At 46.0% G+C, this 17,096-nt stretch overlaps 1 protein-coding gene across 9 annotated transcripts in view; it reads left to right on the forward strand.

Annotated features, from left to right (window-relative positions):
- ARVCF (ARVCF delta catenin family member) overlaps positions 1-9,550 on the forward strand; it is a 258,087-nt gene extending 248,537 nt beyond the window's left edge. For all 9 annotated transcript variants that reach the window (XM_054172817.1, XM_054172818.1, XM_054172820.1 and 6 more), the window contains 3 exons: positions 4,651-4,742; positions 6,803-6,916; positions 8,329-9,550. In XM_054172817.1, coding sequence (XP_054028792.1) covers positions 4,651-4,742; positions 6,803-6,904 — 194 coding nt within the window. In that variant the 3' untranslated portion in view covers positions 6,905-6,916; positions 8,329-9,550. The remainder of the gene's footprint in view (positions 1-4,650; positions 4,743-6,802; positions 6,917-8,328) is intronic.
- The last annotated feature ends 7,546 nt before the right edge of the window (positions 9,551-17,096 follow it).

The following is a 17,096-nucleotide window of genomic DNA, read 5'->3' on the forward strand; positions in this document are numbered from 1 at the left end:
GGAGATGGAAGAAAACACATCTCATGAGTTACTGTGGGATGCATTAGACAGCCCAATACAGAAATAGCTCAGGTCTGTCAGACCTCATCAGCTCCAGGCAAGTGGCTCTGCACAAGTAATCTGAAGATCATCAATACTTATTGTCATGGTCCTGCCTGAGGGTGACTGTGACCCTGAGCTGTCTGCAGGAACAGCAGAACTGTGATCTCAAGGCTGTGTGACACATTTGTGAGGTCTCTAAGACTCTGTGCCTCAGTCAGACAAGAGCATCTGTGAGCTGAGAGGTGTTCAGAGCAGAGACACATAGTTCAAATGCCCCTGTCCTACATGCCCATCTTCAGGCATAACTTTTCCTTTCTCCTCCTCTTTTTTGAGGTGTTTGGAAGTTTGATCTTTAAAAGTTGAGAGCTGTGTGAGGGCACAGATGGACTGACATTCATTTGGTCCTTTAATGTGTGATGGCATGAAAACTTTGCTGCAGAGTGAATGGGAGATACTCAGTGCAGCAATACACAAGACAATCCCTCTCCCTTTGCTCTAGCCTGGTGAGGCTGCTCCTGGAGTATTGTGTCCAGTTTGGGGCTCCTCAGTTCCAGAGGGACTGGAGAGAGTCCAGTGGGGGACCACAAAGGTGATGAGGGGACTTGGAGCCTCTCTCTTACAAGGAGAGACTGAGACACCTGGGGGTCTTTAGCCTGGAAAATAGCAGATTGAGAGGGGATCTTATACATGCATACAAATATCTAAGGAGTAGGGGTGATGAGGATGGGGCTGGGCTCTTTTCAGTGGTGGCCAGTGACAGGACAAGGGGTAATGAGTACAAACTAGAGCACAGGAGGTTTTGCTAGAACTTAAGGGAAAACTTTGTTACTTTGAGGGTGCTGGAGCACTGGAGCTGGCTGCCCAAAGAGGCTGTGGAGTCTCCTCCTCTGAGACTCTCAAAACCTGTTTGGGCATGTTCCTGTGCAATTTGTTCTAGGCAAACCTGCTTTAGCAGTGGAGTTGGAGTAGATGATCTTCACAGGTCCCTTCCAGCTCCTACCATCCTGTGAGTCTGTGAAAGTTAAGAGAGAGGAATAAGCCAAGGAGGGAGCGTGCCTCTGTTGACCAATACAACTTTAGTCACAGTATCACAGTATAGCTAAGGCTGGAAGAGACCCCAAGGATCATCAAGTCCAACCTGTCTCCACAGACCTCACAACTAGACCATGGCACCAAGTGCCACGTCCAATCTCCTCTTGAACACTTCCAGAGACGGTGACTCCACCACCTCCCTGGGCAGCCCATTCCAATGATGAACGACTCACTCAGTGAAGAACTTTCTCCTCACCTTGAGTCTAAACCTCCCCTGGTGCAGCTTGAGACTGTGTCCCCTTGTTCTGGTGCTGGTTGCCTGGGAGAAGAGACCAACCCCTTCCTGGCTACAACCTCCTTTCAGGTAGTTGTAGAGAGCAATGAGGGCACCCCTGAGCCTTCTCTTCTCCAGGCTAAACAATCCCAGCTCCCTCAGCCTCTCCTCACAGGGCTTGTGCTCAAGGCCTCTCCCCAGCCTTGTTGCCCTTCTCTGGACACGTTCAAGTGTCTCGATGTCCTTCTTAAACTGAGGGGCCCAGAACTGGACACAGGACTCAAGGTGTGGCCTAACCAATGCAGAGTCCAGGGGCACAATGACTTCCCTGCTCCTGCTGGCCACACTATTCCTAATACAGGCCAGGATGCCATTGGCCTTCTTGGCCACCTGGGCACACTGCTGGCTCATGTTTAGGCAGCTGTCAATCAGCACCCCCAGGTCCCTCTCTGTTTGGCAGCTCTCCAGCCACTCTGACCCCAGCCTGTAGCTCTGCATGGGGTTGCCGTGGCCAAAGTGCAGCACCCGGCACTTGGACTTGTTGAATGCCATCCCGTTGGACTCTGCCCATCTGTCCAGTCGGTCGAGGTCCCTCTGCAGAGCCTTTCTACCCTCTACCTGACCAACATCTGTTCCTAACTTGGTGTCATCTGCAAACTTGCTGATTTCTGACTCAATCCCCTCATCCAGATCATCAATGAAGATGTTAAAGAGGATGGGGCCCAGCACTGATCCCTGGGGGACGCCACAGGTGACTGGCCGCCAGCTGGATGTGGCACCATTCACCACCACTCTCTGGGCTCGGCCTCCAGCCAGTTCCTAACCCAGCACAGAGTGTTGCTGTCCAAGCCACGAGCTGACAGCTTAGCCAGCAGTTTGCTGTGGGGGACGGTGTCAAGGCCTTGCTGAAGTCCAGGTAGACCACATCCACAGGCCTCCCCACGTCCACCAGACGGGTCACCTGATCATAGAAGGAGATCAGGTTGGAGAGGCAGGACCTGCCCTTCCTAAATCCATGTTGGCTGCACCTGAGCCCTTGGCCATCCTTCAGGTGCGCAGTTATTGCTGCCAGGATAATCTGTTCCATCACTTTCCCTGGCACTGAGGTCAGGCTGACTGGCCTGGAGTTTCCAGGTTCCTGCATCCGACCCTTCTTGTGGATGGGGACCCCCTTGGCCAGTCTCCAGTCATCTGGGACCTCACCGGTGAGCCAGGACTGGAGGAAAATGATGGAGAGCGGCCTGGCCAGCTCATCTGCCAGCTCTCTCAGCACCCTAGGATGGATCCCATGCGGTCTTTACACTGGGTTGTATTAACTCAGAAGAATGCATTTATACCTTGGAGCAGTAAGGTCTGTAAAGGTCTCCTTTATGCCACAGAAGCAGAGTTAATTCTGATCACTTTTTAGAATTCATCTGAAACATGGAGAAGCAGTGCTTTCTCATTTCTGTAGAGTTTTGGTCCTTGGAGCAGAGGTAGCAGAAGTATTACTTCTCTGGTGCAACCTCCTTCAAGATACTTCTCATTTTGTTAGGTCCAATCATGAACTTCCTACCTCCGCTGCTGCTCATCTCAACGGAGTCCTATCACAGCGTGTGGTTTCTAGAAACACCTCGTCCGTAGGTGCTGATGTGACTGCACCATTAGCATGCAGACCACACAAGAGAAGGCTGACAGGATGAATTGTAAAATATGTTGGAACCTGCATATGAAGAGCAAAGTTCTTGACTGTTGTTAGTTTGCTGGCACTGTGCAACAGCTTGATCCTGCTGCTGTTGCTGTCCTGGCTAAACACAGAGTTTAAAAGAATCTTCTTAGGTTTAGACTGGATCTTCGGAAGAAGTTCATCAGTGTGAGGGTGGTGAGACTCTGGAACAGGCTGCCCAGGGAGGCTGTGGATGCCTCCTCCCTGGAGGCATTCAAGGCCAGGTGGAGTGAGGCCTTGAGCAGCTGAGTCTAGTTGAGAGGTGTCCCAGCCCTTGGTGGGGAGGTTGGAGTAGATGATCTCTGAGGTCTCTTCCAGCCTAAGCCATTCTGTGGTATTTAGGAAGCATAGTTAAATAATGTTAGTATCCCTGGTGTCATAAATACAAGCTGCTTGAGGTGCTTGGGGCAGGTCTGCATGTATTTTGAGGTGTATAGGTGACCTGTATTTCATCTAAAACTAACCTGGCTGTGGCCAGCACAAGCAGTGTTCATGGCCCTGCTCTGTGACTGCATTTGGACCAAGTCAGTGTAGACGTGTGAGCTTCGGTCATGTGGGCAAACAGTGCCTCTTCATGTCACAGGAACTCCACAAAACACAACTGACCCCTTCTTAACCCCCTGTCTCAGGCAAGCAATAAACCAGGAGAAGAGCATTTTGATAGTTTATACAAAACCTTTGTGTGGTGTTCTAAGAGCCCAGTTTGTCAGGACATGAAAACATTAATGATCCCTCAATTACACAGGGGAAAACAAAAGCCTACAGGGAGCTATAAATTTGAGTGTCATTTACTTCAGATGTACAATGCTGCTGTCAAAGCAGAGCAGGAGAGGATCTATTTGTCACTGATAATGAGGGAAATTTGGTGCATCAGGAAAATAAATGAAGATATGCATTGGCTGACAATGATTCAAAGCAAAGGTTCTGAAATAATTAGAGCCATGTCTTTATAAAACCCTCTCACACTTTTCTGCCTTGTGTTCATCACACTTTTATATTGTTCCTTAGCTGGCAGGAAAAAAAGTACCAACAGGTGCTGCTTTGTCATGAAAGACAGGCCAAGCACAGCAAGGGCCGCATCAAGAGTTCCTCCCAACTCGACAGGTCCTTTTTCTCTGCACTCTGGAGGGGTCTCTTCCAAATTGTTGTCGTGTCCTGCTAGTAGCCAGGCTCAGAAAGAGTGGGCACATGCTGCAGAGCGTTCAGAGAATGAACACAGCCAATTAATCAGGCTACTAAGCAAGGAACACAAGATACAGGCTGAATTTGGAGCTCATTAGCCACAGGGTGTGAGATGACAACTTGCTGCTTTCCTTGGGCACTCTGAAACCTGCAGCAGGCTGGGATGAAAACAGTGCTGCTTGCTAATGAGTGCCAGCATCTGGCAATGATATGAAAAGAGAGTTTTGCTGGGTTTGTTTGAAGCTGGCAAAAATGACATTTCAGAGCTGAAGCACATATGAAAAGGAGGCTGCCAGCATCTTTGGTTTGGGACTGTTTATTTTCCTGTTCCTTTGCTAAAGAATTCTGCCTGTTTCAGCTCTGTTTCTGCTTTTATTTGTGCTTCATACCTGACTGTTGTGTTATTTCTCCTCAGATGGGTACTCCACCATCGATCACCGGGACAAGGAGCGCAAATACAAGACCAGTGATAGCACAGGGGATGCCTCTGAGAAAGAACCTTTAAAAGTGAGCTTCTCCTTACTGCTGAATGCTAGTTGGTGCCTTTAAAAGAAAGGAAGCCTGGTGTCCTTAGCAACAAATACAGGGTTATGAGGCAGTCACTAGCCAGGGGGCTGAAAACAGCTGCTTGGGGGGTTTTGTTGTTTTGGGGTTTTTTAGATAAAGGCATTCTTTTGTAAGTCAGCATTGACTAGAAGCAAAACCAAAGTGCTGCTTTTCAGTGCAAAGCACGGAGCAAAGGCAAGCAATTGCTGTATTCTTGCCAGTGGATGAGGTTGTAAAAATGGGAAGTGTTTGTTCTGTCACCTCTTTCCAGGCAGCATTCCCTAGCCCCAAAGTGTATAGCTGTGCTCAGACTTTGTTCTAAAAATAGCCGCTTCAGACTGTCAGACTGCTTTATTGTTTTCACCATGAGAGGTAGGTGGGCGCTTGTGCGTCTGTACAGCAGTGTGCTAAGCAGCGTGTTCATTTCTACAATGCTCATTCACAGTCCTGATCCTGGACTACGGGCCTGGGCCAAGGAGATGGAGAGGGTGGGGAGAGACATGCACTGTTAGTTGTGTGCCACACAAATTTAGACAACTTTCTGATTAAAAATAATGATAATCTTGCTTCCCAGAGCTCTCTGTACCGGGGGTTGTGTGCAAATGTGGCTTGCTGTACCTTTTCAGTAGCCCTTTTAAAAGTTTGATTAATGCTATGACCATCAGTTCTCCCTGGCCTCAAAACAAGCTTGTGTTTTCACTTGAGGAAGTAATTTTGAGGAGGAAGGGGAGAATTCATTGAGCCAAGAGTCAGTGGTAGGAAGCACCATTGTTAGTCTGCAGAGGACTGTCCTTAATAACCTTCAGCACATCACTGATAATACCAGAAAATCCAGGTGATTCATTTTGAGTGGCAACAATTGAGCTTCAGTCAGTTGAAAGGAAAACCTGCTACTATTGAACAACAGAAATGAAAAACATGATGTGAAGAAACACATTTTCATAGATCATGAATTAGGAGGTTGTCCTGCTGCATCAGCCTGCCTGCGTTAACCTGCCTGCTCGTCCATTTCCTGCTGTGTCCATCCTTTCTGTGCAGGTACACCCTGGAGAATGGCTTCAACCCAGCTGGACATGTTTTTAAGCAGAGATTACTCTCTTCAGTTTGCCAGGTCTAGCTGCAGCCTGTTGGAAGTTGCCCAGTTAGACATTTTGGCAGAGGTGGTTGTGCTCCTTCATTTGGTTTTGGAAATGATAAAACTGAGTTGATGATTTAAGTCATGCAGTGTTCCCCCCTGCTCCAGTGTGGCAAGAGGCGGCCCTGCTTGAAGCAGTCAACAACATGAGCTTTCTAGGTCTCTCCTTGCAGGTCTGATGTTCTGCAAGGTTGCAGTGGGAACAGAGGCACTGAGTGACAGAAGAATATTGATCAGTAGGAGCTCAACAGAAAATGTCTTTAAGGAACATAGGCTACAGCAGGAAAATTTAACAAATGCTTTGTTATTTTTGCTACTCAGAACTCATTAAGTGGTCTGATACAACTCTTAAAGTCACATCAAGCAGCCCAAATTCCAATGTGTCTGAAGTGAAGCACAACCCAGAGTAAACTGAGTAGCTGATTTGCTTTCACAAGGAAAAGAGAAAAAACATTTCACCTCGACAATGTCTCCCCCATACTCTGTGCTGCCTCTTGGTTTCAGGACAGAGGGTAACCTGAATTCAGCCTGTTGTTCACATCAAAGGTATGCCATGCCAGCACTTGGGCAGAGCCTAGTAGCTACTATTCCCCCTTCTCACTGTGTTGTGAAACACAAATGTATCTGTGGGGTCTTCCATGGGGTCTTCTGGCTTGTGAACTGTTTGAGAACTGTGGCTCTGAGGCTCAGGAATGGACCAAACCGGTGAATAACGACGGCAGGGAAGCGTGCAGCCTTTTGGCTTTTGTCAGTATTGTGCCTTTGCTGATCTTGTTTCTTTCTCTACCACTAATTTTCCCTTGTGCTCCAGTAAGCTGACTTGTTTGGTGGTTTTGTTTGATTAATCCGCTCTGTTTTGCCTTTAACTCCTCACCCTGTGCTGCAGAATGACACAAATAGGAAAAACATTAACAGGAGTAACAGGGCTTCGGTGAATCTGGTGGATGCCCGTGACATTAAACCCCAGCCTGTTGACTCCTGGGTCTAATTTGCATGCATGGTAGGTCCTTTTCATGGTAATTGCTGCTAGTGATTAACTTGTCTCATGCATGATCTGTATCTCCGTGGAATCTCTTCAAGGCTAACTGCTAACTGGGTCCTTTCAGACAAATGAAAATGCATTTGGGAGGGGGGAAAAAAAAAAAAGAGAGAGAGTGCTGTTTGTATTATTCGGTGTAGGTTTAATGAAATGCAATCAAACACCACCGTTTGATTAAAAAATAACCTGTCAAATAACTAGACAGCAAATTAATATCCTGAGTGATTGGTTGTCAGCTGAAATGTGAAAGATTTCTGCTGTTAGGCCATAGGAATGAATTGGAATAGTGTGTTCCTGTTCCAAACCATTTTTTTTCTCCCCTCTATGCTCATTATAAGGATTAGCCTGAGACTTAAGGAAAAGCATATCCTTGACTATTTATGGATGTCCCCCGAGGTTCCCCTGCATTGCACAGCCCTGCCCATCTGCAGGAAAGCTGCTGGTTGTACACAAGCTACTTTGCAAGGAGAGATGGTTTTGGTTACACAATAAACAGAGCCACATCTCCAGCTCCTTCATCCATCCCTTTGTTCTGCTTTCCTGTTGCTGAAGCAAGGTGCCCTTGTGGTGCCTTTTTGGTGCTTCTTTGTCGCCTCTGTCGCTTTCTAGTTCTCTGCCTTTGCCACGTGCCAAGTTTCTTGGTGATGTCACTGAGCCTTTCTTCACTCCTGCCACTGCTAATCTGTCTCCTGCTGTCTTGCTAGACAGCCCTCTACCCTGGGTTTACCCTCTGGCACTTCATCAGATGTGACACTCCATTTGGAACAGCAGGTTTTGTGCCCCTGGCTATGACTAAAGGAAAATCTCAGTGACTTGTGGAGGCACTGGGCAACTTTCCCATCAGAGCAGACGATAGGCCTTTAAGGCCCAAATTCCAAAACCACACTGGCTCCCAAAATTCTACGTGGAAAACAATTGCATTAGTAGGAGAGGCAGCTCCTATATGGTTTTGGGTGATGTTGCTGGATTTTTCCCACCCCCCCACACCTTTATCATTTAAGGGTCCAGTAATAAGTGCTAAGCATTTGCAGACTGTTTCTGTTCCTGGGTTGGAAGCACCTGTCCAGAGCAGTCCTTCAGCACTCTGGCACCACGAGTTTCCCACAGCTGGTCAGTCTTGGCCCAAAGAGCAGAGATAAACGTGTGTGGTGTGGCTGTGTGCTTCCCTCCTGCGCTCTGAGCAGTGAAGGAATGCAAAGCGGGGTGCAGACTTTGAACAGTGAATTCCGCGCTCACTTTCCCCCGGCCGTACCTTCAAGGAACCCACAGATTTGGGATAGGTTGGTGTTCCCAACCACTGTCCAATATGGGTGATGGAGATCACCAGGGTCATGTCATTGCCGGTATTAATTAGTTTTGACTTTATTTTACAGGGCTAGAGTCCAACCACTTTTTTTTCAATTGAGGGGGAGAAACAAACATCGAATCGACACAGAGGATCTCATCAGTCACCACTGCCATTCAGATTTGGAGGGCGCTGCCTCACTGGCCAAGCTGCAGATTCCAGGAGGATGAGGGGAGACAGAAACCACAAGTGACTGCAATTGCCACCCCCGGAGCACCATGCCTTACAGCCAGACAATTTGTTTTTTAACTCGGTTACATTCCCGCCAGAAACAGCCACCACCTCCCCCTCCCTCCCACTCCTGCAAGAAGAAAGCAAGCAAGAAAAGAGAATCCAAGCTTCCATCTAGCTGGCTGCATTCTTAGGGTGACTCTTAGGTATGGATGGTGCCAAGTGTGAGAGGAAAAGGTCGTGCAGCAGCGAAGAAGACAGCTTTCACAAATGAAACTGCAGAATATTTGCAGCAATAGGTGTAGCCATGAAGATGAGAATAGCACTTTCCTGGTTTGGGGCTCATGTGTTTTGTTTTTCTGGTTTGGGAGATTTCCTTTGAACTGTGAATCTAACATTTTTAAAGGCTTTGGGAAAAAAAAAACCCCAACGTTTAGGTCTTCTTTATTATTTCCACAGAAAGTGCAGGAATGTTGAGTGGGTTTATTGGATTTCAAGGAAGGGAGAAAATGCAGAACAAAAACTGTTAAACGCTAGTCCAGTGGACTGGAGGGTAGATGACAGAATTGATGCAAGCTGTATAATCTGCTTTTAGAGTAAGCTATATCAATCACAGTGCTGTATTATCATTATAATCTGGTGTACAATACTTCTGCCTTTGGAATTCTGTAATGGCTCTGGTTTTATTTCCACATATGGAGGAGCAGCTCACTGAAGTGCTCCTGGTTCAGCAGCAGTCTATGCTGTGAAATTGCTGGCTTTTGATTTTCTCATTCTCCGAGGCTGCAACAAGGAGCTTTCACATTTCAAATGTGCCGGTGTGGCACTGGTGATGATCAACAATTTCTTTTGCCATAGCTGTTAACAAATTGGAAGAATGTCTTTTGGTTGTTTTGGGGTTGGTTTTTTTTTTTTGTAGGATATCTTATTTTGATCATGCTCTAAGTTTTAGATGGGTCTGTCACTTACATTTGATGGTAAATTTATCGCTCTCAGATCCATGTTTGCTTTGGGCTTACAGATCCGAAGGAAGAATGCCGCAAAGGGAACTGCTTTGGCGTTTTTTAAGTCGTCATCATCATGATTTCTTTGTTCCTTTGGTTTTGTTTTGAGGTTTACAGATTTCATTTGGTGTGAAAATCACCCACGTGCAGCAGTTCTCCTCTTAAGATGCCAAGGCCTGCTTTGTGTGAGGGGGAATTTTTACCTCAGAAGAACATACTCTGCAAATGGTATTTGGCAATGCCATGAACTAAAAGACTTCCGATCACTGATTTTTCTCCAGGCCTTGGTCCAGGGCAGGCAGCAGGTGAGACCAGGAAGCAAAGTGTCTCCCAGGTAGCATCAGAGGACTTTTGCTGATTTTCTTTGGTTTAAAGCAAGCTCCTAAAAACGGTGTGACTGGAAAGCACATTTCTGAGTCCAGCAAGACATCATTTGAGGTTTTCAGTGCCTGCCGTTTCCTTTGTAATTAAGAAGGGGAAATATTCAGTGAACTCACCTCCCCCAGAATATTACTGTAAGAGTAAACAGCTAAAATTTTTTTTTTATATATTAAAAAAAAAAATAAAATAAATTTAAAAACTTTAAAAAAAAAAAAGGCAAGTACCAAGAGCTTTGTATCTTCTGGAGTATATTAAAAATTTGACATGAATACATATATATAAATAAATAAATAAAATCTCTATATCTATATCTATATATATATATATTGCTGTGCAGAGGATAGGTTAACCAAACCATGTAAAATAGTTTGCAGGAGAGGGAAAGCATTTGTTGATTCAGGGAAAAAGACTGGTGCCAGAAGCTGTCGGTGATTTGGATGACACATGCTCCTTCACACCCTCCCTTTTTGCCCCTCATCTTCCACACACGTCGCAGTGGTCGCTTCTGGGTCCTGGGGAAGGTGAAGCTGCTTGGAGCAAATTAATAAATCAAAAGTTTAGGTTCTTTTGGTTTTGTTTTTGTTTTTACCTGCATGAAGAGTCCTCTTGGGCCAAAGATGCTCAGTGGATCAAGGGAAGCAAAGAGATACATCTGTGATTATCTGTGTCAGGGCAGCGTCTCTCTCTGTGTGTAGACATAAAGTGTGGCAACGAACCCAGATACATCGTCTGACTGTATTATATCAATGGTGCTCTTTTCATACTTGTTCTGCCAATACGCGGAGACCCTTTTGTCCGAGCTCCACAGAAGAGTTTTCTATCACTTGGGGTTGTGTACTTGGTGTATTCTTTTTGTACATGAAAGGAGTTTTTTAAAAACGTTCAGCGATTAGCAGTGGAACCTGCTTTGTAGTGGATTAGAACAGCGGAAGAGAAGGGCTGTGCTGTCAGTCTGTCCCTGATCTACTTCAAACCATATATCTACCAAAGGAGTCTGAGCAAAAGTTCACTGAAAATAAAAACCTGACTGTTGAAAGGAGTCTCTGCTAAGACTTTGTGCTTTAGTTACTGTACAGGTGTTTCAAAGCCAGCAAGAGGCTAACGGAGAACTGCAGGTAGGGGGAAGGAAGGTGACTAGGGGTCAATTAGGTCCGTGACCTCTTACTCCAGATACCCCATGGCTCTCAGTGGGACACTACGGGGACCCTGAAAATCCAGACTGGAATCTACTTTGGTCTCTGTCATTAGTGGGCTAACAACAGCCAGGGGTATTTGCAAAGCAAATTCAGACCCTACCCCACTTTCCCCCAGAAGTCCTGTTTGTAGTTATGCTGCATCCTGTGATGAGCAAACCCCCTGTCAGGTCAGATGGCGTCGGCTGCCCGGGGTCACTGTAGCAAACTGTAGTGTTTTCCTGGGGGGTAAGTATGCGTGGCAGCCAGGGTAGCAGTGAGCTGCCAACATGGGTTTACTGCTGCAGAAAAGCCAAGGATGGTATTTTCAGAAATCCAATCTCCATGGGCCAAGGCTTCCCCTGGGAATCCTATGTCTTACCCCTGCCCTTCCCATGCCTTACAGAAGTGACTCGTTCCCAAGTATGTGGCAATAACCCATCCTTCACTCTGGGTTTTGCCTTCTCAACAAACTGTTTGGGTGTTGAGGAAGGAAAATGGACTGGGGGGTGACTTGCATGTGAGACTGACCGCCTTGTGTTATCAGCCCATCAGCTGACATCCAAAGTGAGATACTTTGAGGTGGGTCTGGTGATCTAATGTCCTTGCTGGTGGGATGTGTGCCCACACCTGCCCTTACCTCTCCCCTTGTTGGCACAAGTGTGGCTGTTTGAGCTGTTCTGGGATGTGGGTGGATGAACCTGTAACTGTCGTATTTTGGCAGCAGGACTGTATGTAAAGAAGGGAAAGCGGCAGTGTGTGTGACTAAAGCTGCAGTAGGGTCTAGAGTCTCCTGCTGAAGGGCAGGCAGTGCTTTTTAGGGCTCAGGTATGTCAGCCCTATTGTTTCTGCTGTAAAAACTGGAGGGAATCTGCCTGCAAAGGGCTGGGGTAGAAGAGATTCCTACCTGCAGAAATTCTAGTGGGAGGGATGGTTGTGGAAGGAAGTGATGGCGTTGCAAGACTCCTGCTGAAGAAGAGGAGGAAATTAGATGGCCCGGTGAGGGCTGAGTTGAGAGAGGGAGGCTTCTGATGGCATGTGATTACTGCAGAACTTTCTTCCCAAGGAGGTGTGTTGCCCATCTCCCAAGCATCTTCACTAAGTTGTGGAGATTTAAAAAAACATAGTGTTGTCAAGACTCCCTTGGAGAAGCATTGTTTGGTTGTTGAGTGTGTGAGCAATTGTACTTGTGCTTGCAGCTTCCCAGGTTGGGTCTGTCTGCAGAACCTGAGGAGGAGAGTGGAAAGACAGGGCTTTAGGACATTCTGTTTCTGTAGCAATTTAGCCATAAGTGTGACTTTGACAGATTGAAATGCTCCCCAGCGAACAGCTTGGGCAGCCATGAGTCCTGGTCTTCAGTGTCTTCTGGGCAAAACACCTGCCTGTCCTAGTCCTGCTCTTGTGCCACTCAGACGTGCTGATTCTGGATGTGGCTGTAGCAGGAAAGTAAATCATTTCTGTGCTGCCAAGACGTGACAAAGGGACTGGGAGTTGACTTGCTGTAAATGACACATCAGAAAGCAGGGGGTGGCACGTTTGGTACAGCAGATTGGGAAGTTCTTGCCAGCTCTGAGGAGCAGTTTTCAGTAACGCTTTCTAGCATGCAAGGCTTATGCAGGGCGAAGCAGTTTTCACTCTTAGAGCAGTTCCAGGAGATGGAGGGTGGTGAGTTACCTTCTGTTACTTGCCTTAAAGCTGAGCATATGGGCTCAGCTACTCATGAGAGAGGTGCACATCTTAAACCCTTTGAGTAAGCCAAGCTTCAGAAGCCAAAGGGGCACGTGAGCGTGGTGATGGCCTCTTCGGCTGCCCACTCAGTGAAAGCTACAGTGTGCCAATAACTTCAGCCAGCATTTTCGTGCTGCTGGGGTGGAGTTGTGCTCTCACAGGTTTTGAAGTTGTTTATATAGGCATAGTTTTCTTGCAAAATTTCCTTGTTTTGGTGCCCCTAAAATCTGGTGTTTCCTTATCTTTGACAGAGAAGTTCTCTGCTCTATTGGTACAGTAACTAACTTAGTGCATTTGAGGGGAAGGTATTACAAACCTCTTTTTTTCTCTTTTTTTTCCTGTCTCTCAGTTTTACATCAGGGTAGGATGTTGTGAAAGTCCCAAGGTGAGGAGGAAGGTAGTGCAGATACTACAAGGCCTGCCAATCTGGTTCTTGCTGTTCAAAAACAAACAAACAAACAAAAAAAAACCCCACACAAAATAACTAGACTAAGAAGCTTACTGGTAATTAGTAGCTAATGTGTTTGTAACTATCATGTGCCTTAAAATTTTCATGGTAGGAGAAATAAAAAGAAAAAAAATCAACAATGTGTTTTCTGTAATACTGCTCAACATTCTCTGTAGTTTAGACTGGTGGGATTTTGCATTGTATTTACACTGTACTATAAACTGAAACACTTAGAATGGTTTGATTTTACAAGGGGGGAGGGGGGGAGGGAGGGGGAAGAAGGAAAAAAAAAGGTGGATTATGCTTTTCATAGAACAACTGTTACCGTGACAGAATGTATTACTATTCTAATAGGATCTTTCCATAATGCAGACAAGTAGAATGCTTGTTAGAAACCAGGTATGTAGGATAACAATTTGGTGTGTTTTCAATAAACCATGCCTGGAAAGAATACATGTGCCCCTGGTTATCTTTTTGTTACATCAGGTATCTCAAATATGCTTTGGCTTTTGCAAGAGCAGTTTTCTGTGCTGGGAGCCTGCTGAACCCAAGTTCAGGTCAGCACTCGTCGTTAGCAAAAGGTCACTGGTCATGAGGGCAATTGGAATATCATTTCTGATTCATTGCCATATGCTGGAGTTGCAGCATGAGGTCCTGTAAGGACCCTGGGCTGTAGATCATGGGGTTTTTTTTCCCCTTTTAATATACAAGCCTGTTTCTGTGGGAAAGACATCTGTGTCACTGTTCGAAGGCCTGCACGTTTGGGACCGTAAGTCTAAATGGCTGATGGCTTTTCCATGTGGGAAGTCATTAACCTTTCCCAGTTCAGTCCCAAAGGCTGTGTACCTTTACAAAGATTTCCCATTTCTGAAACGTGTGCAAGCATTCTCCTAGGTGTGTAAGAGTAACAGAAAGTTGTTCAGCTTATTGGACGAGGTTTGGTTGACGTGAGCTGCTGTTCTGGGGATGTGCCAAACAATTTACATTTGTTGCTGAGGGGGTAGAAAAAATCCTGATACTTGAAAAGCCAGCCATGTATTTCAAATAACAGCCAGTTACAGATGTGAACTCTCTTGAGAACTTCCTCTCCCTGGCACATTCATCTGTGTTGGCAAGATCAGCAGGGAGGATGATGCACCTAAATACAACACGCTTACTGCCGTGCCATCACGAAGCAGGCCAGAGCCCAGTAAATCTCAAAGTGTTCTGCCCGGTGTTACAGAGAGAGTGGAGGTCAGGTTTTCGGTGGATGAAAGGCTGATGAAGCATTGCCGGTAAGTTTGCTGTGTGCCGATTCCTGATTGCGCCACTCACAGCGCTGTGAAGTTCCATTTACAGTAAACAGCACTTGGAAGGTCATCTTCAGCCTGCCTTTCCTCCTTATTTCAGATGTCCTGAACTGCATCCCCAGGAGTTTTGTAAAATCACTTCCAGATTGTGTTTTTGCAGCTGGAGGATCTAGTTTGACAACTGCTGTGGTAAGACATGGGCTCCTGGGCTTAGCATCTTGCTCCTAGGTAATAGGGGTGCTCTGCTACAATGAAGAGCCTGATTGTTTTCCTGTGTGGATGCACTAACATGGCAGTGAAGAGCAGGTTCTGTAGGTAAGGCACTGAAATAAAACAAATATGTTTTTTCCACAACTGACCTTTTACAGCTGTCAAAGTGATTTCATTTCCAGCTTATCACAGGTTGGGCAAATGGAAGCAGTGAGTCCTGCAAGTGAAAGGTTAACCTGGTAACAACAGGCAAGAAATATCACAGCCCTTCTCTGTTTCAGGTTCCAGCAGTGTCTTGGGAGAATATTCTGTCCTCGTGGATCTCTTCTCCAGTGAGGTCTGTGTGCAACTAAAGCACAGCAATGGCAGAATCTCATTCTGGTAGGAGCTGGCAGAGGGGAGGTTTTACAATGCACAGTTGTTTTATAATGAGACCACTACCTGAGCTGTAGAGACAGGGGCAAGGACTAAACCTCTTCTTCTATGGTTAACTTGCATGCACAGCAGACATGGCTGGGGGTCATTCATACTGATTCCTAATGACTGACTCAACCAAATAAGCACACATGACTCCCCTGGTGGTGGTACCTTTGGTGGGAGAGTTGGAATCTCGGTGGTCTCTCTCTTGCTCCTCTTGTAGGGGTTTCTTTATGTTCTCTGCATCTAATGGTTGACTACTTGCTCAACATTCTTCAGATGGGGTGCTTTTCACCAGCTCCTGTACTAAGTCCGCTGACTGCTGTTTGCTCTGATGAGTAATTCCTGCTTTAAGGATTATTCCATGGATGCTGCTCATGCCAGAGTCAAAAAACTACTCAGCCAAGAAGCGGCATTTCCATTTAGCACTAAGTAAGCACCCTCAGGGGGATCATTCCCAAAGTCACAGGGGACCCTGAGCTGAGGTTTTCAGTTATTTATACAGGAGCTTTCACAAAGTCACCCATACCAAATACAATGATTCCTCCTACCCATTAAATTCATGGAGTATGACTCATAGAAGTATTTGAACACCTGTGCCTGCACAGATAGTCTGGGACCACCCCCTCCAAAGCCATTCTCACACTTCAGACCGTAACTCCCTTTCTTGTCTATGTTTAACTTATACACTAACCAAAGAAAAACTCAAAACCAGCATGTGCAATCATCCTGCTCTACAGCTTGTGAGCATCTTTCTAGATAGTCCAAAACAGGGACTGAGCTCATGGGAGGGAAACACAACCTGGGTTTTGAAATGCAAGGCTGAAGTCTTGAAATGTGAGGTTGAGGGACAGGTTTAAGGCCTGATTTTTAAGGTGACACTGCTAAGCTCAATTCATTTTTAAATTAGGAAGCAAAAGGGACTAATGCTGGGTTTGACTTCCTCATAAATCCTCCTCTTCTCTCGTACACTGATTTAAAGTATCCATTTCAGTATTTTGAAAGACAACATCGTGTCCCTTTGAGGTAACAGCGAGGAGCAGGCAGAAACCAGAATTCCCTTGATGTGTTGCCCCTGAATTGCTAAGAGAGTAGCTGTCATTTGGAGAACAAGCCTCAATTTCCAGGATGTGGTGGGATCACCAAACCACACATTTGTGACATGAGTTGTGAGAATTTGCTGAAAGCTGTGTGTTGTCCTGGGGCCCTCTCCCACTGGGAGCTTTCTCTCAGTGGTGCACTCCTCAGCAGGCATCTCTCAGCTGCACAGTTCCATACCTTGTTTTGGACCAGAATAGGTTGTGTCTTGTAACTACAACAAACTGATGTTGCAGTAACACTCAGCAGGCTTTCAGACTGTGTTTGATTTAGCAGAGCCTTGTCTGCCTTTTGCTTCTCCCAGAATTCAAAGCATGACTTGACTTTGAGAAGGAGCTCTTCTCCCTGGGAGATTTCACAGTTGTGTGTCAGTAGTTCCAGATCATATATGCTCAACTGACCAAAAGCCTTTTTACTAATTGTCAGTCATGCAAATTGAGTCAGGCTTTTCCCTTTTCATTCCTTGCCACCAATAATTAAGACAATTTCAGAAGTGTGGTAGAATGGAAAGATTTTGCTTGCATATGGAATTCTGTAAATAACCTGATGATACACACATTGTTCATTTTCAGTTTGCCATGTGGGAGATCCTTTCTATTGAAGTCATCTTTTTATATATAGACTAAAAGGTGGCTGTTAGATTTGCACATGTATTACACATGCATTCTTCACTCACATCTCTTTTGAACTATCCAGGTCCTCTCCTTCTCTCAGTTTCTTGATGGTCTCTGAGAGGGTCATTCTGGCTGTTACCTAGCAGTGGGGATCCTCTCTTAAGAAGAGCAGAATAGTTCTACCTGTTTACTCCTACACATCCTTCAGCAAGTATCAGAGACTTTTTTTTTTGTACTAGTATGTGCTAAGTGCCCTGCTGTGGC

The sequence above is a fragment of the Dryobates pubescens genome, chromosome 25, assembly GCF_014839835.1.
Source record: "Dryobates pubescens isolate bDryPub1 chromosome 25, bDryPub1.pri, whole genome shotgun sequence".
In the NCBI taxonomy this organism is placed as follows: domain Eukaryota; kingdom Metazoa; phylum Chordata; class Aves; order Piciformes; family Picidae; genus Dryobates; species Dryobates pubescens.